Raw genomic sequence first — 22937 nt, forward strand, 5'->3', positions numbered from 1 at the left:
CATTATCCCTAAAGCTTGCTTCAGTGTACCTTGAGAAATGATCCATGAAAAGAGCAGCCAGGGTCTTGCATTCTTGAGATGCTCAGCAAGAATGTGCAAGAATGCTCATGTGTCTTCAGTGCAGTTTTGCTGACTTTTGTGACTAAAACTTTAGCTGTAAAGGTAGCAGCTGTAAGCTATTTCCCCCCAACTATGTTTACCTTCATATTTCTCTGACCTACCTAGGACATCTTGAAACTAGTTCTTTGGCTTATTTGATGTTCTTCATTATTAAAACCCGTTACAGTTACTGTGAAGTCAGAGAACAGAAATGATGACTCAATTTAAGGAAACCTAGTGGTGGTGGTCTCAGTCTCACTCCTCTGATCTTCTTAGTTACTGCCATGCATGGAGCCATGATAAAGTTTTTGTCCTTGTCCCTAAGGCCACAGTAACGTTTGCTACAAAAACTGAAGAGCATAGTAAGAACCAAGAAATAAGGTACAAGTGGTGCCACTAATAGTGAATATAGGATGTAACAGGAAAAAAATTTATTGATGCCTCTTTTAAGTCAGGATTTTGCTGTTCTGAAAGGAATAATTACAATATAATTTGAAGGAAGAAAGAACCTTAGGAATATTAAATCCACACTCCTCATCTTATAGATTGGAAAATGGTTAAATGATTGTTCAAGATCAAGTTTCTGGTAACAGAGTAAAGTGATGGAGCAAAAGTTATGTTATGTGATAACCACATACTTGGTATTGGAATTGACCCCCCCACCTTAACTACAGCAGTTTATAAGATTCAGTCTATAAAAGTTTGTTGAATTACTTTGTCTTATCAATGAATAAATATGTTCTCTGCCTTCAAAGAATTTATTATGTAGGGAAGCAATAAAAATTCAAGTGGATATCTACTATTCTAAAATCATGTGCAAATTGCATAGAATAATATGGGAGGAAGTAGGCAAAGCTTTATAAAAGTATGTATAGATGTTTGAGCTAAGTCTTGAAGAATTACAGAGGTTTCTAGGCAGAGAAACGGAGGGCTGGCATTCCAAACATAGGTGTATACATTGGCATGATGAATGAAAACATACAAGTTGGTCAAGAAATGGTCAGTGATTTGATGTAGCTGGGTGTGACTAGACTTGAGAAAGTGATCACAGGGAGAATAGGGAATTTTTGCGGGGAAACACTGACATTTTAAGGCAAGTTGATATATGAGGTGTAAGGGCTCATAAATCTGAGCCAGATCAAAAAGGGATGTTACAAAAGCCAACTGTGGATAGAAGTTGAGAAATACGGTGTTTGAAGGGTAGCAGTATATGTCATCCCCAAATATGCCACTTCGGCATAAGGATTATTTTGAGTGAAAGGCAACTGGAAAGCAGTGACAAGAAAATGTATCTGCCCTCCCCCTATTTGCCTAAAAGGGACATGAGTTTGTAAAGTTAATCACTGGATATGACACCAGAGGAACCTACCTAACAAACTTTGCTAACTAACCCTTATCATCTATCAGTTTTTCCCTATATTCATTTATTTTCCCACAATTTGCCATCCTAAACTCAAAAGTCCTTTTCCCTTTTGTTACGATGTTAAGTAAGTCCAAGTTCTAACCACTCTCTGAGTTACTCATCCCTCATTCTAATGTGTATGTGTGTTAATAAACTTCAGTATGTTTTTCTTTTGTTAATCTTTTGTCAGTCTAATTAACAGGATGTCACCCGGGAGGACCTAGGAGGACAGAGGGAAAAAGTCTTTCCTCCTCTACAAGTTGTAAATAGGATCAAATGCTTAAGAGAGCTCAGATATGGTGAAGAATAAAAAGGGCCTACTTTATCTGGAGATGAAAAGGTTGTTGGTGACTTTTGTCTGAGCAGTTTCAACTTAGTGCGAGAACAGAAGCAAAATGGGTGCTAGATGCTGAGGGAAACATTCAGCTGTGGCAAAACGGAGACATTTGTTCAACTCCTGTTGTCTTAAAACTGAACAATTGACAGCTTGTGTCATATTCTGTTTCAAACCTTCAACCTTCACGAACTGATATAACAAACTAGACTTTTTTTCCTGTGTGGCTGTCTGTGGTTTTTCCGTTTCAGATCTCACCCCATTGGTAAATGGCCCACAAATGATAAAAGGTTCCATACCTCATGCTAACAAAACAACACATTCTCTTGCAAAACAGTCACTATTTCCACAACAGCCTCTCTCTGCCTACATTGCTTTCCAGTGTAGCATTAAAAAAACACACATCTCCATTAGCAAGTTATTATTAGAGATAGAACCCCCATTGTTATTATCCTTCATAATATTATTTTGCCACATAATATTAAAATATGTTATTCTAAATATCTATGACATAAGTTTTATGCATAATTGTTTTTCTTTAAGGAAAAGTGTCAAATATATCTGGTTGTATGATTATGCACTTTAAAAAGCCTGCAAGGCTCTCCTTTTTATTATTATTTTAGTGTTGATGCTAACCAAAATGTTGACACTGAATATTCTTAGTGTTGGGATTAGATGAGTATGTTTAATGTTCTTTTTATATAAAAAATACTGAGTGTATTTCAAAATACGTACAGGAATAAATGTCAGATTCTATTTTTAGTGTTGTCTTTCTGAGAAGGGTTGGTGTATTTTGTCTATATATAATCTGAAATTATAGTTTTGAAATTGAGGTTTGTAACTGGGTAAATATCAAAGTCTTTATATTACTAAAGCAGGTGATTTGGCTTGGATTAGAATTTCATCTGAGAATTCTTGACTTGAGTATAAATTTAGGAATTTTGAGAGTTTAAAACGCTTATTTTTGAAGGGGAATAGAGAAGATGAATATATACCTAACCTTTGAGGTATAGTTAGCTTCCAATCATTTGCTTGTAGGGGAGACCATCTCCTCCTAGGTGGGAGTTTCAGACCTGCTGGGAAACTGTCATTGTCTGGATGTGGCAGAAAAGGATTCTGCACATCTTGTTTTAAAGCCACTCTCTCTCCCTGACCATGCAAATGGATGGGAGCACATCATCCATGCTTCAAACACAATCCTTCTCACCATTAGCAAGGGTTGTAATCAGATGAATAGAGGTTGGGAGATTAAGTTCTGAGTGACACTGGCATTCAAAAATTGGCTGTCATAGCTGCAGTCCAAATGGTAGCTATTCTTTGGTTTTAGAGGGAGGAAGGGAGGGAAGGGAGGGAAGGAGGGACAGAGGGAGGGAGGGAGAGAGGGAGGGAAGGAGGAAGGGAGGGAGGGAAGGAAGGAGGGAGAAATGGAGAGAGTAAGAGACAAAGAGAGATCAGTTTTTGTTCCACTTATTTATGTGTTCATTGGTTGCCTCCCATATGTACCTTAACCTGGGATTGAACCTGTGACCCTGGCACATTGGGGTGGCTCTAACCCATTAAGCCATCTAGCTAGGGCATAGCAACTACAAATGCTTCTAAGATGGTCAAGAGTCTGATGGAAGTGATTCATGTTCTGGAAGCCCTGCAACAAGCAGAGCACCTGAGAATGTTGAACATGTAAGGGCTGCAATCAACAAATATCAGTGACTGGCACTGCAAGAACTAGAAGCGGACCTGGGGATTCCAAAAACTTGTGTCTGAGATTTTGACGCAGGATCTTGGCATGAAACATGTGGCAAAATTTGCTCCATAGCTTCTGTTACCAGAGCAGAAGGAACATCATTCTGCAGTTGCTAATGACTTAATTCAAACCGTGGCCAATGAACCAGATTTCCTCAAGAAGGTCATAACTGGAGATGAATGCTGGGTCTATGGCTGTGATCCAGAAATGAAGGCCCAGACATCCCAATGGAAGTTGCCTGATTCTCCAAACCTGAAGAAGGAGCGGTAAAGTTCCAGCAAGATTAAGACTGTGTTTTGAACAGTGGAAGAGATGCTGGGAGAACTGTGTGAGGTCCCAAGCGGCCTACTTTGAAGGGGACTGAGGCATCATTGTCCTATGTGCAATGGTTCTTGTATCTTGTATCTTCAATAAATGTGTCTATTTGGCTTGCACATGGCTGGATACTTTACGGACAGGCCTCATTGTATTCTATTTTAGATAACCAGGGTTGCAGAAGTTGAGTCCCTTCTTGGTATTGGCTTTCCTATCCTTCCATTGAACTTCCATCCTGGTGAACTGGAAAGGGCTGGAACTCAGGAGATCTGCACTTAGGCTTGGCTTTCTCTCTGGTAAACAGGTGAACTGGTTCCACTGCCATAGACCCCAGTGTCTATATCTGAAAAATAAAAATGTGGGACCAAAATCCTTTAAAACACTTTCTTTACTCCATCTTTATCATTTTCCATTTTCCATCACTGGTTGTCTTTACTTTGTTCCTTAAATGGCTTCTGTTTCTCCATGGCAAATAGGAACTTCTTGAAAAGCCCAGGTATAGCACGTCAGTGATGTGTGTGTGTGTCCAGGATGGTCCTGTGTACAGTGTGAATAGAATAGGGCTGGATTTTGGGTTGTTTCATTAACACTTCATCATATTTACTTTCCTTGTTTGAAAATAGAAATAGACCTTGAGATTAGGAAGAGAGGCAGAAGAGGAAAAATCTGGAGTAGACTTGGGTGGGTGTAGGGTGAGTATAATGCTGTGGTCTTCCGAGTGGAGAGGGGACGCCCCAGGAGCATTACATGATGATCCACTGGATTTGGGAGAGAAAATACTGGAACTTCTATTTGTATTTATTTTTAATTTCTTTATAAAATTCTGCTTTTGCATATAATATATGACAAATCAATACAGTACATGCATATCACATAAATAAATGCACACACACATATAGCGGAGATATGCTTAAACATGTTAAGTTGACAGAAGGATACATTCAGATAAGTTTGGAAACCATTGGTGAAGAGTTTGCAAAAAGAGGCCCGTAAAGGGCATCAAGATATCCTTGGAAGTAAAGAGAAGAACAGTATAGCTGTCTGTCAAGCATGGAGAAAGCAAAACCCAAGGGTAAATTATAGCAAATAGCATCTTGGTAGCAGAATGATTTAGCCGAGTCTTTACTTCTTACAGAGTTGAAGAAAAATATTCACCCACAAAAGTATTTAATTGATTTTCTCTTGTTTGTGATTTTTTGGTCTTGTTATGTATACTGAAATCCACTCAGTTTGCTTTATTGTATTAATTTAAACTTTTCAACTGAAGCAGCAGGAGTGGATTACATAAATGTCTTTAAGAGATTTGACCAGGAATTTTTAAGTCCTGTTTCTTCAGTTTTTTCCATTTATTTTATCTTATTTTTTGCTTGATTATTTCTCACAGAATAAGACCTCAACTTGCCAAAGAAAAGATTGAAGGATGCCATATTTGTACATCTGTCACACCAGGAGAACCTCAGGTCTTCCTAGGGAAAGACAAAGCTTTTACTTTTGATTATGTGTTTGACATTGACTCCCAGCAAGAACAGATCTACATTCAATGCATAGAAAAACTAATTGAAGGTTGTTTTGAAGGATACAATGCAACAGTTTTTGCTTATGGACAAGTAAGTACCAAATTATTTTTGTAGAAATTGTAACCTTTCAGATATGTTGATTCAGTTGCATTTTCATTTTTGTTATTTGAGGTTACGTTATTAAGATCAACCAGACAGTTTTCTCTGTTGCTTTACTCAGACTGGAGCTGGCAAAACATACACAATGGGAACAGGATTTGATGTTAACATCATGGAGGAAGAACAGGGTATTATTTCTCGTGCTGTTAAACACCTTTTCAAGAGTATTGAAGAAAAAAAACACACTGCAATGAAAAATGGGCTTCCTCCTCCGGATTTTAAAGTGAATGCACAATTCCTAGAGGTAAAAGACTAACTGTATCATTAATTTCCTTCAAATCTTGTCCTTAGCACCATAGATCTTGTGACTTTATGCATCTGGCTCTTAGTACAGTGTTTTGTACGTAGTGCTCAAATTAACATTAGGTCATAGGTATTAGAAAAAATAGATAGTAGGTAATAACTATTCCTTTCTTGTTGGCATTTATGATTATAAGCATGACAGGTGTCCACAGAGTAAAACAATTAATATTGTTCATTTCAGAATCTGTCTGTATCCTATAATTACTATTGTATTGTAGGCAGGCTCACAAAGTGCTGGGAACTCAGCGATTAAGACCAAAAGGGCGTGGAGAACAGGAGGCTTAATAGGGTTGAGGCTGTTGCAGAGATCTGGCTGCAGATACTGGTATTCCTGCAAGGATAGGCAGATGTGTTGATGCCCAAAGGTTGGGACAGGTTCGGATTCATTTAGGGCAGCTTAGTCTGGTGGGAGGGACGTGACAGTAAGAGGACACGTTGGACATGAGCAGTATAGCAGTTAGGTGAACGGTGACATTGGAGTTCTGGGTGCTTGGTTCAGAGAGTGTTCCAGTCTAGTCCTGGTCAGGATTACCTGAGCTAATCATTTTGCTCATCGATGAAACATTTTCAAATTAATATCAGTTATCTTACTGCTGGTTTTAATAGACCCCCCAATTTAGTAAAGACCAAAAACAAGGAAACTAAATGATGGAAAAAGAAAAGGAAGTATTCTATCTTCCCTTTTACCCTCCCAAATATTGTTAGGCATTGTGACTTTAAAGTATTGATAGAAAAATGGAGTGTGCATCCTCTTCTAAGGAAGTAGCTCAATCTCGTCATCCACTAGTGACACAGAAACACTGATATCATTGCCCACCCTACAAAATATTAATAATATTAATTTTTAAATACATTAAGAAAGGTACAAGACAACAGTAAATATATTTTTAGCTCAAGTAGTAAAAATTCTTAAAATCTTCTCCAAGCTAAACTAGGACTTGTCTGTATTTGGTACATATTTCTTAGAGCTCGATTGTATTTATAAATATTTGTTTATCTCTTGCAAAGGATCAGTAGATCATTTTAACTAGCCCTGAACTTATTAGTCATGATTATGTAATTTACTGTTCTTATTCTTATAAAGAAACCTGGCATGCATTTGAATTTGTAATAACAATGGCCTCATTCCTTTTCATTTGTTATTTTGAAGAAAGTTATGTTACCATATTTTGAAGAACTTGTAAGATATGTTTGAAGGATAACATTATGCAATGTGTGTTATTACAGTCTGAGGCAGTTTCTTCTAAATTTAAACTTATAATACTTCTTTTTGATAGCTGTATAATGAAGAGGTCCTTGATTTATTTGATACCACACGTGATATTGATGCAAAAAATAAAAAGTCAAATATAAGAATTCATGAAGATTCAACTGGAGGAATTTATACTGTGGGCGTCACAACACGTACTGTGAATACAGAATCAGAGGTGACATTAATATTGTAGTTAAAATAAGGCGTATTTGGCTTTGTTTAATATTCAGCTTTGCTTATAGTTTGCTTAAGATCAAGATATGAAATTTGTATTTTGTGTAACATCTTGTAAAAGCCTTGTCTTTTCCCTCATATTTTATATCAAGACTTTATCATTAAAAATGCCATTTAGGATAAAGTCAGCTCATTTATTTTAGCATCAAAAGAAGCCAAGGCAATGCATGTGTAGTTTTCTTCACAGCTAGAAAAAGAGAGTTAGATAATTGAAGATGACAGATGGGATCACAATCCCTCTGCACCTTTTGCCATCACATGTATGGGGCTGTGTCATGGCTCCTAAAGGGAGGTTGTTAAGAAAAGTTGCAAAAAGATGTTTTGACAGAAGATACAGAATAGCCTGAGTAATTCAAGTTATTGCTCAGTTTGTTTCAAAGTGTTCTTCTGTAACAGCTTGGAATGGAAGCTGCAACTGTCAGCAAAAGGCAAACAATGGAATCTTAGTGTTTTCTCATGTTTAAAAAATAATACACTATTATACTGAGAAGTTCAGCTCAAAAAGTGCATGTAACTAAAACAATATGTAATTCCACATCCTTTACATCCCTTTAATATGGTGGGCTTTAGCCATTAGCTCAGACTTCTGATTGTATGGTGTTTTGCTCATATTATAAATATTGTTCATGTAAAACCCTTCTTACCTCCCCTTTTCCAGATGATGCAGTGTTTGAAGCTGGGTGCTTTATCCCGGACCACTGCTAGTACCCAGATGAATGTTCAGAGCTCTCGTTCACATGCCATTTTTACCATTCACTTGTGTCAAACCAGAATGTGTCCCCAACTAGATGCTGTGAGTTATTATTAGGTCTAATTTTTTTTTAAGATTTTATTTATTTGTTTTCAGAGAGGGGAAGGGAGGGAGAAAGAAAGGGACAGAAACATCAAGGTGTGGTTGCCTCTCGAGCACCCCCTACCGGAGACCTGGCCCACAACCCAGGCATGTGCCCTGACTGGGAATGGAACCGGTGACCCTTTCTTTCACAGTCCAGTGCTCAATCCACTGAGCCACACCAGCCAGGGCAGCTCTCATTTCTTAAACTTTTATTTCCCTAAATCACATACATCCCAGGAAACTGTACATATGAACCAAATTTAGTTTGTTTACTTATTCCTTTCCTAATGAGATCTCTGATCCAGTTGAAGCTGAATTGGGCTAACTGTAAGATTTTTTTTTTTTTGAAGAGAATGCCCATTTCAACACTCTCTCTTTTTTAAAAGATTTTATTTATTTTTTTAGAGAGGGAAGGGAGGGAGAAAGAGAGAGAGAAAAAAACATCAATGTGTGGTTGCTGGGGGTCATGGCCTGCAACCCAGGCATGTACCCAGACTGGGAATTGAACCTGAGACATTTTGTTTCACAGCCTGTGCTCAATCCACTGAGCTACGCCAGCCAGGGCTAACTGTAAGATTTTGAAATAAAAAATGTATGTGTCTGCAGAAACCAGAAAACGAGCGGTGGCCATATGGTGACGGAAGAAGTCACCTGAGATGCTTGCCTCTGAGGACTGCGTGCTGCAGCTGTTCCTTTATCAACATAAGCAGAGTCTCAGTTCTTAACACCTGGGTTCTTTCTAGCTTTGTCTAAGCTTCTAATTGCCAGCAGACAGTTTTGCATTTATAGTTAGTTGACCACACACACACACACACACACACACACACACACACACACACGGAAGATGGGATTATGGGATTTGAGGATAGTCAATGTCACATTAATAAAAGTATTTTCAATTATTTTCCTCAATTGCAGGAAAATGCTACTGATAACAAGGTGATTTCTGAGTCATCACAGATGAATGAATTTGAAACCCTGACTGCGAAGTTCCATTTTGTTGATCTGGCAGGATCCGAAAGACTGAAGCGTACTGGAGCCACTGGCGAGCGGGCAAAGGAAGGCATTTCCATCAACTGCGGACTTGTAAGACGAAGACTAAGGCTTTGTGCTAAGAATATATCAGAGATTTCCCATTGTTCTCTTCTGTTTTGTAATGCTTAATACCCAAGTGGAAATCCTTCGTGTGCTCAGCTGAGAAAGGAGAGTTACAGTAAACTTGTAAGCTTAGGCGTAGCGCACTGCATTTTGATCTCCTCACATTACAGGATTTTTTTTTTAGTTATTCACATTGCAGATTTTCTTTATGTGTGTAAATGTAGTTGGATTAAATTTTATGATATGTCTAGAAAATAGTATATATTGTAGAAAAAAATCTAAAAATTACACATTTAAAAATATTTTGTCAAAATCAACATTTAATTTTAACTGTTGAATGAGGTGACTTAAACTAACCTTTTTTTGCTGATAGTTTATTTTGCTAATATATTATTTTGAGTATTACAATTAGTGTTTTTTAGTAGATTGTTTCAAAATGAGAACTTGTCTAGGTTATATTAGGAATTAACTTTAATACCATGCCACCTAGTGGTGTTTTTGATTGGAAAGCACCTTGTAATTGTTAGCATAAAGCTTCTGTTATACGGAAGAAATTTTTTAGACTCCATAGCAAATCCTTTATTTTTGTTAACTTCATTATAAAATTGGACATTTGTTCCTACATAAAAGTAATGATATCCCTACACATCTGTGGTGCTGTCAGGATTAAGGCATGCATTTTCTACTTTGCTTCCCTCCATTTCATCCTAGAGCTGGGGGCTCCGATCATGTGTTCCTATTTTGCCATTGCCCGATATTTGCTCTTACATGATTACAGCCCTTCTGTGTGGAATTAGCAACTGAGGCTGATTAGAGAGAACCAGACATCCCAACTCCATCTCGGTACCCATCCTGATGCTCCTACCATATAGCTGAATTTTGTATTAAAGACCAGGATCCTGGGCTTTGTATGTTACTCTGAATTTCTTAGGAGATAAAATCATGGTGGTATTTACATTTGTGCTATCAGGAAAAGACAAAAGCATTGGTCTGTTTTCCTGTTCAGGTTGTTGAAACACAGTCAGATACATCTGGTGAAGTTTCAGTGTAGCCCGTGGTTAAAACCGTAGCCTCTCTGGAAAAGAGGAGCAAAGACACAATGTGATGCTGATGCCCACTCTCTGCAAGACCCATTGGCCCTAACAAAGACATGGTTGTAGATGCTTGCATCACTGAAGGGAGGTGTGACCAGCATTTAAGCTAATGCTTATGCTGTAGGTGCTAGTGACAGTAAGAAAAACAGTAGGGGTGGTGGAGGAGTGATGAAAGAGTTCTGTAATTTGACTTAGGTTTTTTCAATATTGGGTGCTTAGCTCATAGGTTCATTTTATTTCTAAAAACAGCTGTCCTTACATCAGGAATACCTTGTTTAGAGGCATCATAGTGATATTTTTATGTTGGTTAAAGGAGACTTTGTTTCCCTTAAGGTAGCTATATTGCAACAAGAAAGTTTCACGACACTGTTAAACTAAAGCATTTTATTCAGTTGAGGAGGAGAATTTGCAACATGAATTGACAGTTTTCTAAGGACACACCTGATGGTCTGGTAATTCAGGAATGGTTAAAAGTCACCAATCTTATTTCTATTTCTAAAGAAAATTTCTGAATAGAAGTATAAGTATTTGTGAATTATGAATATACATACATATATATGCATATGCTACTAAATGTTGAGTCAGTTTTAATCAAATTTTGTGTCAGTTTTTAATAGTATAGTATAGAAAACTTTGATGTTTATGTCATTAAAATATAAATACAAAAAAACCCCAAACCCAAATGCCTTTAATTCTGTCATCTCCACATTATTCTTTTGTAATTTGAAAGTGTTATGATCAGTACATTTTCTTTCTCTCTCTCTTTTAGCTGGCACTGGGCAATGTAATTAGTGCATTGGGAGACAGGAGCAAGAGGGCCACCCACGTGCCCTACAGGGACTCTAAGCTGACAAGACTACTGCAGGATTCCCTGGGGGGCAATAGGTATGCATATGTGATTGTCCATATTTGTGAATTTCAATTCATTGTTTTTACAGTTTGCAAAGTGGCTTATAAGGACTTTTTTATTATAAAACAAATCAATACAATGAGGAACTAATAATTATTAAGTATGCAAAATGTGTGAGTCTGTGATATGTAGTTATTTCACATAGTCCTTACAACATTCCTTGAGGTGTGGGTATTATCGTTCCTAATTTGTAGATAGGAAAATGAAATCCAGAGAGGTTAATTAATTTATTCAAAGTCACTTAACTTATAAATGAAGTCCATATAGCATTTGCTCTTTCTACTTTATCATTGTTTTTACTTCTGCTTGGCTCATAGCATATGCCTAATAAAGTTTTGTTGCAAAGTAAATGCTGTCTAAGTAAATATAAAGTAATTTAAATATATTTTATACCATTTTTAAAAGTCTCCTAAAAATTAAGCATTTTTTTGCATGTGGTAAAACTTTTTAAAATGTCAGCTGAATGAAAGATAGGGGACTTGCTTTGTCTGTATCTCTAATATTCCTCCTGGTCTACACTTTGAATTATGTTTCATCAGCTAAATACATTGTTTTGTAATTCTTTACTTTTTTATGAACATTGACATGTTGGCTTTACCAGTAGAAATATTTTTGGCATTTAAATTCAAACAGTACAATTCAGCAAGTTACAGACAACCATTCCATTTTTATTTATTCTATTACAGTTACTAGTCTCTATTTTACAGCATTTTCAGTGCTCTAACATCATGGTTATTGAAAAGATCGTTAGATGCTGTAAAATGATCGGGTAATTAAACTTGCAAACTTTCTTTTTAAATAAGTATTATTCAAAGAATTTTGATAATATTAAATCTAAATTTGAAATTGAAGAATGGTTTAGAAATAAAGTTCTGTTTTATAGAATTCAACAGTATCATTTTTGTATTTCTTCCTTGTATTGTAATGTTGGCATTGTCTGGATTCATGTCTATTCTAGCGTATCCTCTGTGTGGGTGCAATCTTGCTTCCATTGTTGCATATTTTTTCTGTATTTTCACCTGACTTTCAATATCAATCCAGGTCTAATTACATCAGGACAATTTTTTTTGCCTTTTAAGCCAAGTATACATTTTTTAAGTTTGCTAAATTGTAGCGCTTTCCTGTAGATGATGAACAGCTTATGAGTTTCAATACTTTTGAATACTTCAGTAGTTATGAAAGTTTGCTTGCCCTGTAAGCTGGCAAAGATATTTGCTCTGTGGGTTCTGAATTCCTTGAGTTTTAGGCAGGCTATTGCTAAGAAGCCTCGGATACTCCTCATCTGTTTCCCTACTGTGTGGTAACTACTCAAACAAGAAGTCCTCTTCTGATCCCATCCTTAGTGAGCATCACATTCTTAATTCAAAAGCCTTATACTTTTTATAAGCTTTGGAAAACAGAATACCTTCATTTTGTGAAGTTTGTACAAATTACTCTTAAAAGAAAAATTAGATCAAAGATATTTTTGGACTCAAGTTGCATATATTTATGCATATAATTTAGTGATTTTAGTGATAAGCTGGATTTCATATATTTATAATGTTTAATATATTATAGCAAAATTATAGCAAAAATTCTGAAAAATGCAGAAAAATAGGAAGCATGAAAAAATTGTATTTCTGTTACCTACAAGTAACTACTGTTAACATTGTGATGCATTTCCTTCCTAATGTATAATATAATATGATATATAATATAATATAATAATACATGATATATAGCATAATATAAATAGTGTGGTACCATTTAAGACAGATATATGGTTTTATATAAACTTTAAAAGTAAACAACTTTAATGTTTTTTGAGTTTTTCATAAATACAACCCTTCTTAAAATTTGTGTCTTTTGGGTTTTATCTAATATATGAACTTTTCCCTATATAATAGATCTTAGCTCTTCTCATTCTTAACTTTCCCTTTTCTCCTTATGCACCTGATCTCGGTGCTTTTTAAAATATTTGTGAAGGGCAAGTTCTTTTCCTCCTCTGTCCTCTATTTGTGGTGGGTTAATATTGTGCATGACTATACTCAGCTTGCCCCATTTGTGACTTACTATGTGAATTATAAAACACTTGAACTGGTCTCTACACTGTTCAATGACTTCATTGATTATAGCAAGCCCAAATGTTCCAGAATTTTAAAATGCTTGTTTTCAATTCCTATACTTATTATGAACTGGTAACAAATAGTTTGCAGACTGGCACTGGACTGGGATCTACACTTGGAGTTGTCCTGTTTTCTAATCAGTGTCTGTAATCATTATTCTTACTTGATTACTTTATCTTCTTCATCAAAAGAGAGATAGAGATGCATGAATTATCTTAACTTTCCAACCTCCAATAAATAAATATTATGTACATATGACATACATCGCAATTTTTAATGACACTGTATGTTCCAAATATTGTGTTATACAAAGTATACTGATAAATAAAATTTGATAATTCTTGACCTCTAGGGTCTAAGAGTTGGGGTCTATAAAATTTCATAATAATAATAATAATAATAAATAAAACCAACAAAAAAGGGATATGCAAAGGATGTGAGGAAGGAGAGAGAAAAAATACACCTAGACTGACAGTTGGCTTCTTGGACTAAACAATACTCTAGTTGAACCTTGAATAATAGTAAGTGTAAGGATAAATAAGGAGGAGCAACAGCTGATAAAGAGAAGATGATGGGTAGAATGGGACCTCTTTTAAAAGGGTTACTATGAGTGCTGTGTTGAGATTATTGGGGGAAGGCAGGAGTGGAAGCAGGAGATGAGGAAGCTATAAATTAGAATTGATAGGCATGAATACCCTACCAGGGTGGGTAAATTAGCTCTTTAATTGCAGTTCTATACATTTTTCAGTGAATGTGTGAGTTGATTAGAATGCCCTGGTCTGTTTCACTGACAGACAATAGCCAGGGCATACTAAGCATGTTACTATCCTGTTCTTTGGTTGGTAGAACAAATCATTGTTTTTATAAAGTAATGTTTCCAATTTTTCCTGTAATCTGGCCAGAAACCCTGGAACTTGGACCACTCAATTACAAATGATGTTCTATATTATAAAACATATGGATATATTAAGTTTATTTGAACTATTGTTCAGGTAATAGGATTTTGTGCAAAATATTTTGCTGACAACAAAAATCAGGTTAGAAGTGATTAAATAAAGGAAGAAAAATTTGAAATCCTCAAATATTAGGTAGATAATTAAAAAATGATTTTTGAATTTCAATTTTGCACATAGATTGAATTTTAGAATTAGTCTATGTGCATTGCCTCAAATTTTTATTGTAAGAGATGAGAAATAAATATATATACTTATATTTTCTCAAGGTATTATGGATCAAAGAAGGATAATATAAATTCATTTTCCCCAATTTGACTTGAGTAAACGAAGTCTTTTTTAAAAATATTTTATTTATTTATTTTTTTAGAGAGGGGAAGGGAGGAAGAAAGAGAGAGAGAGAAACATCAATGTGTATTTGCCTCTCATGCGGCCCTCACTGGGGACTTGGCCTGCAACCCAGGCATGTGCCCTGACTGGGAATCAAACCTGCGATGCTTTGGTTCACAGACCACGCTCAATCCACTGAGTTATACCAGCCAGGGCACAAAATCTTTTTAAGATACTCTTAAAGCTTAGGGGACTTTGAAATTTGTTTTTACATTTAAGTTACTAGTATCAATCTTTTGGTATCTTGAAGAGAAGATACTATTCAAAGGGCAGGAATTTAAAAATGATTATTGCAATGTTTTATTTGCTTTTATCTATAAACCTAACTATTCTTTGAAACTTTCAGCCAAACAATCATGATAGCCTGTGTCAGCCCTTCAGACAGAGATTTTATGGAAACTTTAAATACGCTGAAATATGCCAATCGAGCTAGAAATATCAAGAACAAGGTGATGGTGAATCAGGACAGAGCTAGTCAGCAGATCAATGCACTCCGCAGTGAGATCACACGACTTCAGATGGAGCTCATGGAGTACAAAACGGTAAGCTAATGGGTTTGCATTTTGTGATACTGTTGATGGGAGAGACCTGGTTCTTCTTACTGACACATGTAAAGAATTACATATCAGCAAATCAGTTTATTAGTGGTCCATTTCCATGGAAGAGAACAGGACTGGGTAGAGTAGGGGGTGAAAGGCAAAGTTTCAGGGCAAAGCAGGGTGAAAAAAGCGAGAGAGGCTAGAGACCAGGGTGGCAAGCCCCTGGGCAGCCTGAGGCTGGGTGGCCAGAAGCCCTGTGGCCCAAGAGCCAAGAGCCCAGGGAGAGGGAGAGGGACAGGGAGACCTTTGTTCTCAGGACTTATATAGTTGGTGGGCTAGGAGGGAAAAAGGTCACATATTGATTAACAGGTAAATGTGGCACCAGCTTTCCTGTGGGAATGTGACTACCCAAGCTTAGGGATGTGTGGGGGTCTGTCAGCCCCAAATCCTTATCTTGCTCCAGACTCCCCTTGGTCATCCTGTTGTAAAACAAATATGTGACAGGAGGAAGTTAACTACAATTAGGGCACTTTCCTTCTTTCTTGTTAACGTAGTGTTTCTTGTGATGTTAGAACACCTGGCAGTATTATCAGACCAGGCTCAGGACTGCTGAATTAACATGTGAGACTTGTCTCCTCCCTCCTTCATGCCTTGGTTTACTATTTATTATACTTAATTGGTAAAAGGTGTTTCCTGGCAACCAGGGTGATAAATGCTGGCCAGTGATAGTATTGCAGGCTCAGAGTTCTTCTTATGTTGGCTCCTGCTTCAGTATGTTTTGCGAACACAGTGATGCCTTTGGTGATGGTTTGCACATGCATGTCTGTCAGGATAGTGGCCTCCTTCCTCTGAAGGTAGAATTCTCTAGTTTTCCTTAATCATGCTTAGCCTATCAACCTGAACAACCGCTTGTTTCAAAAAGCTTCCTATTCAATCACCTTCTTTAGCGACACCCCTGAGGGATGCAGTAGAGGGAAAAGGAACTGTTTTGCCTTGGGGCTGTTAAGACAAAGGGCTCTTGGTTGTAGAACTTCATAGTCCTGTAATATCCTTCAACAAATTTCTTGTGTGTTTAAGGCTCCTCAATCAACAGGGAAATATCTTTCTTTTCTAGGGTAAAAGAATAATTGATGAAGAGGGTGTGGAAAGCATCAATGACATGTTTCATGAGAATGCTATGCTACAGACTGAAAATAATAATCTGCGTGTAAGAATTAAAGCCATGCAAGAGACGGTTGATGCTTTGAGGACCAGAATCACACAGCTTGTTAGTGATCAGGCCAACCAAGTTCTTGCCAGAGCAGGTACGCGTGCAGGGTGGGATGAGTGAGGGATTAACCTTTGGAGGACAGGGGACATTCTTTGTGTTTGTTAATTACCTGGAACATTTGAAATAGAAATGTCAGTCTGTGTATGTACAACTTGTGATTTTAAGTTAAATACTTGGTTTGTAAATAATACATTCTTACAGAAACAAAATATGCCTTTTATAAGGGTGGGAAATTTGCTGTATGAATTGTGTTTTAATTATGATTTTGTTTCTATAACTTGTCTTTTTTCCCCCATTATGTTTTGTTGATGTTTTAATTGAAAAGAAGTTCTTATGTTTGTATTTTATCTTGCAGGGGAAGGAAATGAGGAGATTAGTAATATGATTCATAATTATATCAAAGAAATTGAAGATCTCAGGTACAGTTCATGTTCTGTAGTATAAAATACACATTTTGGGTTTGTTAATATTGCTATTTGTTGGGCTTATTGTTTAGGAACTGTTAGTAGTGATATTTCAGCCCTTTGGTCAGGTTAACTTTAGGGGAATAGATATTTGTATTTCCATAATATCACATTCCAAAAAACTTTCTTTCCATTTCTTCCCATATTATATCCCCATGTCATCTTCCTACTCTGGTTGTCATACCCCTTATGAGAGCTTATCTAACCTGACATACAGAACAGGCATAATTGATGCCTTTAAAGGTTGATGAAGTGCCCTTTGGTACCATTCCTCATCATTTGGGAATGGTCAGCATCCATAAGTCATCTTTAATTTTTTAAACCTGCCATTCCTTCTGTTCCCTTCTACTGCTCTAGCTGCTTCTTATGTGTGAATCATCACATCCCTACATACTTGCCTGCCTCTCTGGTACAGAGGCTCATTTGTCTTCACATTTCACACACATACTACAAATGTTCACCTTATGCTGAGCAGCAGCATGCCATGGACTTAGCAAGTGTGACATGAACAAGTTCACAGTCTAGGTGAGGCAACTTAGATAAATAATCACATGTCATAAATGGAATGACAGAAATTAGTAAAAGGAATGCCATCACCTGTTATGGGAATAGAGATGAGACCTCCGAGCCCAGACTGGGGAAGTAGGGGTCAGAAAGAAGATCAGGGACACCAAACACTTTTGTGTTTTGCTTAGTTAGGTTCCATGGTTTTCCCTGATGGCTCAGCTACTTTCTCTGGAAATAAAACTGTAGTCTGCTCCACGGGCAGCCTCTGAGCAGCTCAGGTCTCATTTTTGTACCCATTTGCAGAAAATAACCAAGCAGGAGATCATATTTCACAGCTATCCCAACACTTCTCCAACTTGCATTTGTGTTCTCTTTCCCTTTCTCTCCTTCTGCTTAGTTTAGAAATCCTTGAACAGAGAGAGATGAGGAGTATTACCACTGTTTCTGCCACTGCAAGGCACACAGGATCGCTTAGGTATTTTAAACAGCAACAACAAATGAGAAGACATCCAATGTGGCAATAAATAGAGTTACTTTATTAACTGTTACTTTTTTTTTCCTGCACTTATATCTCCAAGCTTTACCTTTTGGTGGAGACCTTTGGGGCCTTGCTTCCTGGTTCTGGTCAGCAGCTACCTGGACTTGCATTTCTATCCTGTGTGGGCAATGCTCTTTCCCACCTACTGCCAAAAACGTGTCTTCCTCACTCTGCAGAACCTGTCTTTACCATTCTTTGAGGCACAACTTATAATCTGTCATTTAGTACCTGAAAATAGCTCCTGCTCCTAACTTGCTTCTCTTCTGTTTCCTTGGCACTGCTCAATTCTGAAGCCTGATTCCATGCTCTGGTTACTGTGCTCTGTTTCTTCTCTCCCACCCTGTTATTCTGAGGCCTTATGTAAGCTTGATCTCACCATTGGACAAATGGCCTCAATTAGTGTTATTTCCTAGAAAACTGACTGAATTATTTCTGCTCCTCCTACTAACTAAAAGCAGCATTTAATATTTCTTTCTTCTAGTTCTTGAGTTAAGACCATTCTTTAAGCCATTTAGAGAACAGAGAGGAGGCAGGGCCTGAGTTCAATCAATGATCAAATCTTTCTTGGTGTAGGTTAATAGCTTGTTCCATTTTCCCAACTCTTCTTTGATGGTTCTTTAATTAGTGTATCTCATTCCTGAGGAGTAGTCTTCTAGAATCCCAGCACTGTAATTTATATTGTAAAAATAATTGATGTATAAGCATAAATGAGCTTTGAATTTAACTTGGATTGCCTTCCTGTTTCAAAATTTATTAATTTATTAATAAGTGTTTGACCTTGGGAAAGTGACCTAATTTCTCTGAGCTTTGGTTAATTCATCTGTAAGAATCAGGTAATTAATACCTGCTCGACTCAAAGAGTTATTGTGGGGCTCTAAGAAAGCACAGGATCTGAAAGTTCTTCAACTCAAAAGTACTCTAAAGGCCTGACACATTATTATTATTTATGCACAAGTTCTCCCATTTTGTTTTTATTTACTAGATCCTGCTCCAATTCATATTTCTGTCAAAACTTGGTCTTAGAAAGGCATTTATTTGTAGCTTCCTAAACTTAACACAGATATATGTATTGTCACTTGGAAATATATTTTGCTCTGACTGGTGTGGCTCAGTTGGTTGGGCGTTGTCCCGCAAAGCAAAGGGTTGGCAATTCAATTCCTGGTCAGGACATGTGCCTGGGTGACAGGTTTGGACCCTGGTTGGGGCATATGTGAGAGGCAACCAACTGATGTTTCTCTCTCGTGTTGAGGTTCTCTCTCTTTCTCCCTCCCCTCTCCTCTCTCTAAAAATAAATAAAATCTTAGAAAAAAATGGAAAGAAATGTCTGCATTTTAAGTCTTATTATTCTAATTATAGAATAATACTAGTTACCTTTTTACCTTTTAATAACTTATATGCCATATTATTTTTTGTGAACTAATAATAGTCATTAATTAATTCTTGTTTTGGTGGGACTTAATTTTTTGTAGAAATTTTGGAAAATATAATGCAGTATAAACAAAATTAAAATCATTCATATTCCCATCATTCCTAAAAAACAATTGATAACATATTGGTATATCTTTTCAATATTTTTTCAAAGTATACTTTAGCAAAGTTGATATTAGGGGGTATTTATTGCTTTGCTATCCATTCTTTGAAATGTGACAAGATATTGTGAGTATTTTGAAAATGTTATTAACTATTTTTGTAACATGATTTCCACATGGTTCCATGTAGTACTATCTTCTGTTTTTAATTAATTTAACTACTTCCCTATGTTAGATAATTATATTGTTAGAAATTTTTTGATAAGAATAGTTATTGTTAACTGTATTATCAGTCAGGCGGGTTTAAATTCATTGTATTATTGATCCTCATAATAATTCTAGGGAAGTGTATATTTTTCATTTACATTTTACAGAAGAAACAGTGGAGGCTTTTAGAGACTAATGGTCCAAGATTTAGTGAGTAACAGAGCTGAGAGGCAAGCCCTCAGTCTGCTCCTTCCCATGGGAGTCTGTGTACTTCCTTTCATGCCTCACTGTTCAGTCTCCTGTCAAATGAAATGTAGGCAGCAAGTGGGTGGGTGGGTGAGTGTGAAGAGAAAGAAAGGGTAACAGAGAGATGCTATCTGTATAGCCGGTATAAAAAGCAGGTCCTGCTAAGTAGCATGGGATTTGTGGAGGTGAGCCCTAAAGGGTTTAGCCTTTATCGGCACTAGGATTGTAAATACATTAAATATGCTCCTACCAAATGCAAACTTTTATTTATTTATTTATTTATTTAGGGATTTTATTTATTTTTAGAGAGAGAAAGAGAAAGAGAGGTAGAGAAACATCAATGTGTGGTTGCCTCTCATGCACTCTCAACTGGGGACCTGGCCTGTATCCCAGCCATGCACCCTGACTAGGAATTGAACTGGCAGCCCTTTGGTTCACAGGATGGTGCTCAATCCACTGAGCCACACCAGCCAGAGCCAAACACACTTTTAAAATAAGGTATTAAAAAAAACCACAGGTTGTCTCATTGTTATATAAATCAGCCAATAAGTCAATGACTTGACTTAAAAGACAAGTCATTTAATGTCTATATTATTAAGTATCTTGTGTTTGAAAGTTTTGGAATAATAGCACACAACAGTATATACAAATCAGCAAATAACACTGTGTTTTAACTTTGAAAAAAGATAGGTCATTATTGACAATTAGCTTATATTTTCCTTTATTATTAATATTCATTATTATGCACCAAGCTTTATGATAGGTATTGAAAATATGGAAAATTATACATTTTGATTCAGTTTTTATGTTTTGAAGATTTTATCTATTTAATTTTAGAGAGAGGAAAAGGAAGGGAGAAAGAGAGGGAGAGAAAAATTGATTTGAGAGAGAAACATCTATTGGTTGCCTCTCACATGCACCCTGACTGGGGACCAAACCCACAACCCAGGCACATACCCTGATTGGGAATAAACAAGTGACCTTTCACTGTGTGAAACGACGTCCAACCAACTGAGCCACACTGGTCAGGGCTTGACTGAGTTTTTATACTTAGGCTGCCCTCTTGTTTTAAAAAAATGACAGCACTATATTTATGATTTTCTTTAAAATGATTTTGAAGTCATTTAACCTAGAAGTTTGTACACAGCTACTTAACCATTTACAATATTATAATTGTTTTCTGCTCACATGTAATATCAGATATATAATAAAACAATTTCATTAAAGAACTAGTAAGACATTGGGGGGGATTGACTGTGGGAATGGAGGGGGTGGGACAGGGGAGAGTAATGGAGAAAAAAGGCAGGACAACTGTAACTGAACAACTATAAAAAAAGAATTAGTAAAACATTAACTTGGAATGTATATTCACTGATTTATATACACTCTGTCTCTGGCTGGTTTCAACAGTGTCATGAATAATTTTGGTAAAGAATGAAAAAACACAGAGCTGACTGTGCCTTTGAGAGCTTAATTGTTACAAATAATCTAGCATCTTCTTCTGAAATGTTTGCACATATGGCAAAAGTGCTTAGTAATACAGTTTTGGGGCAGAGGTAGTAGGTAGCATTTTCCCTTTACAGCCCTATCCTGGTCACATTTGCCAATTTACCTTGGAAATATATTACATTCAAGTAGATAATTGTGTTCTTGATGGTTCAAATCAAATCAGAGTAAAGCCCAGAGGACTCTCTGAATCCCTTTCAGCCTCAATTCCAGGCTGTTTTAGGATCTTACCATTCCGTGGTTTTGCATATTACTGACAGTACATACATTATTCTCCTGTCATTAGTTGGATCACTTGAACAAACAAAAGAATGTTTTCGATTATCAGACTCGGGTTTCCTTGGAGATACCATCTTTTCCCATGACATATTCAGGAGCCAGATGTCTTTCAGCCAGTTCGGGGCAAGTTTGACTGACTATTCTTTGCAAGGGTTTGAGAATGTTATTACAGCATGATGAATGAGGAACTGAAGGGTTGAGAACCATGCTGCCACTATATTTTAAGTTTAAATGATGGCTTTACAAAGCAAGGGTAGCTAGTGCCTGGTGGCCAGAATGCAAGTAATCTAATTACTGTTGGTACTCTTGAGCACAAAGAGTGTGATTTCAAATTTGTAATTATTTAATCTGGGAATTAAAAATATCCTAAATATTAATGTTTGTGAACACATTTATTTTTTTTAAAAAAAGCCTACTGTGTAGCAATGTTGAAAGACCATTTGGAAGTCTTTTTTTTTTAGCATGCAAAACAACTCATTTAAAATGCCAATTTATTCCTGCTGTAGTCAACTCCACAGAGGCAGAGAGTAGAATGGTGGTTGCCAGGGCCTAGGAGGAGAGGGGAATGAGGAGATAGTGCTTCACTGTTACAGAGCTTCAGCGGGAGAAGATAAAGGAGTTTTGCAGACAGGTGATGACAGTGGTTGCCATAACAGTGTCAATGAACTTGGCGCGCTGCAGAACTGTACACTTAGGAATGGTTAAGGTGGTAAATTTTATGGTCTGTATTTTTTGCCACAATAAAAAATGTCTCCTGTTTAATATATTTTTATTCACTAGGGCAAAATTATTAGAGAGTGAAGCAGTGAATGAGAACCTTCGAAAAAGCTTGACAAGAGCCACAGCAAGATCACCTTACTTCAGTGGACCATCATCCTTCTCTCCTACTATCCTGTCCTCAGACAGGGAGACCATTGAAATTATAGATCTAGCTAAGAAAGATTTAGAAAAGCTGAAGAGGAAAGAAAAGAAGAAGAAGAAAAGGTAGTGTTTTAAAATCACTGGTTTATGAATCCCTATTTTGTTTTTAGTTTTCAGGATACTTTAATTGGTGATTACAGTGAGTATACATAGTCTCATAAGTATATTAACAATTGAAATGCCATTTAAA

The 22937-nt window shown here is 36.7% G+C and overlaps 1 protein-coding gene across 13 annotated transcripts in view; it reads left to right on the plus strand.

Annotated features, from left to right (window-relative positions):
- KIF21A (kinesin family member 21A) overlaps positions 1–22937 on the plus strand; it is a 137294-nt gene that overhangs the window by 63271 nt on the left and 51086 nt on the right. For all 13 annotated transcript variants that reach the window (XM_045829082.1, XM_045829083.1, XM_045829091.1 and 10 more), the window contains exons 2-11: positions 5276–5498; positions 5629–5811; positions 7148–7297; positions 8015–8149; positions 9110–9277; positions 11153–11268; positions 15088–15283; positions 16395–16584; positions 16906–16969; positions 22607–22810. In XM_045829082.1, coding sequence (XP_045685038.1) covers positions 5276–5498; positions 5629–5811; positions 7148–7297; positions 8015–8149; positions 9110–9277; positions 11153–11268; positions 15088–15283; positions 16395–16584; positions 16906–16969; positions 22607–22810 — 1629 coding nt within the window. The remainder of the gene's footprint in view (positions 1–5275; positions 5499–5628; positions 5812–7147; positions 7298–8014; positions 8150–9109; positions 9278–11152; positions 11269–15087; positions 15284–16394; positions 16585–16905; positions 16970–22606; positions 22811–22937) is intronic.

The sequence above is a fragment of the Phyllostomus hastatus genome, unplaced genomic scaffold (genome assembly GCF_019186645.2).
Source record: "Phyllostomus hastatus isolate PE091 unplaced genomic scaffold, TTU_PhHast_1.1 phas_scaffold_93, whole genome shotgun sequence".
NCBI lineage: Eukaryota > Metazoa > Chordata > Mammalia > Chiroptera > Phyllostomidae > Phyllostomus > Phyllostomus hastatus.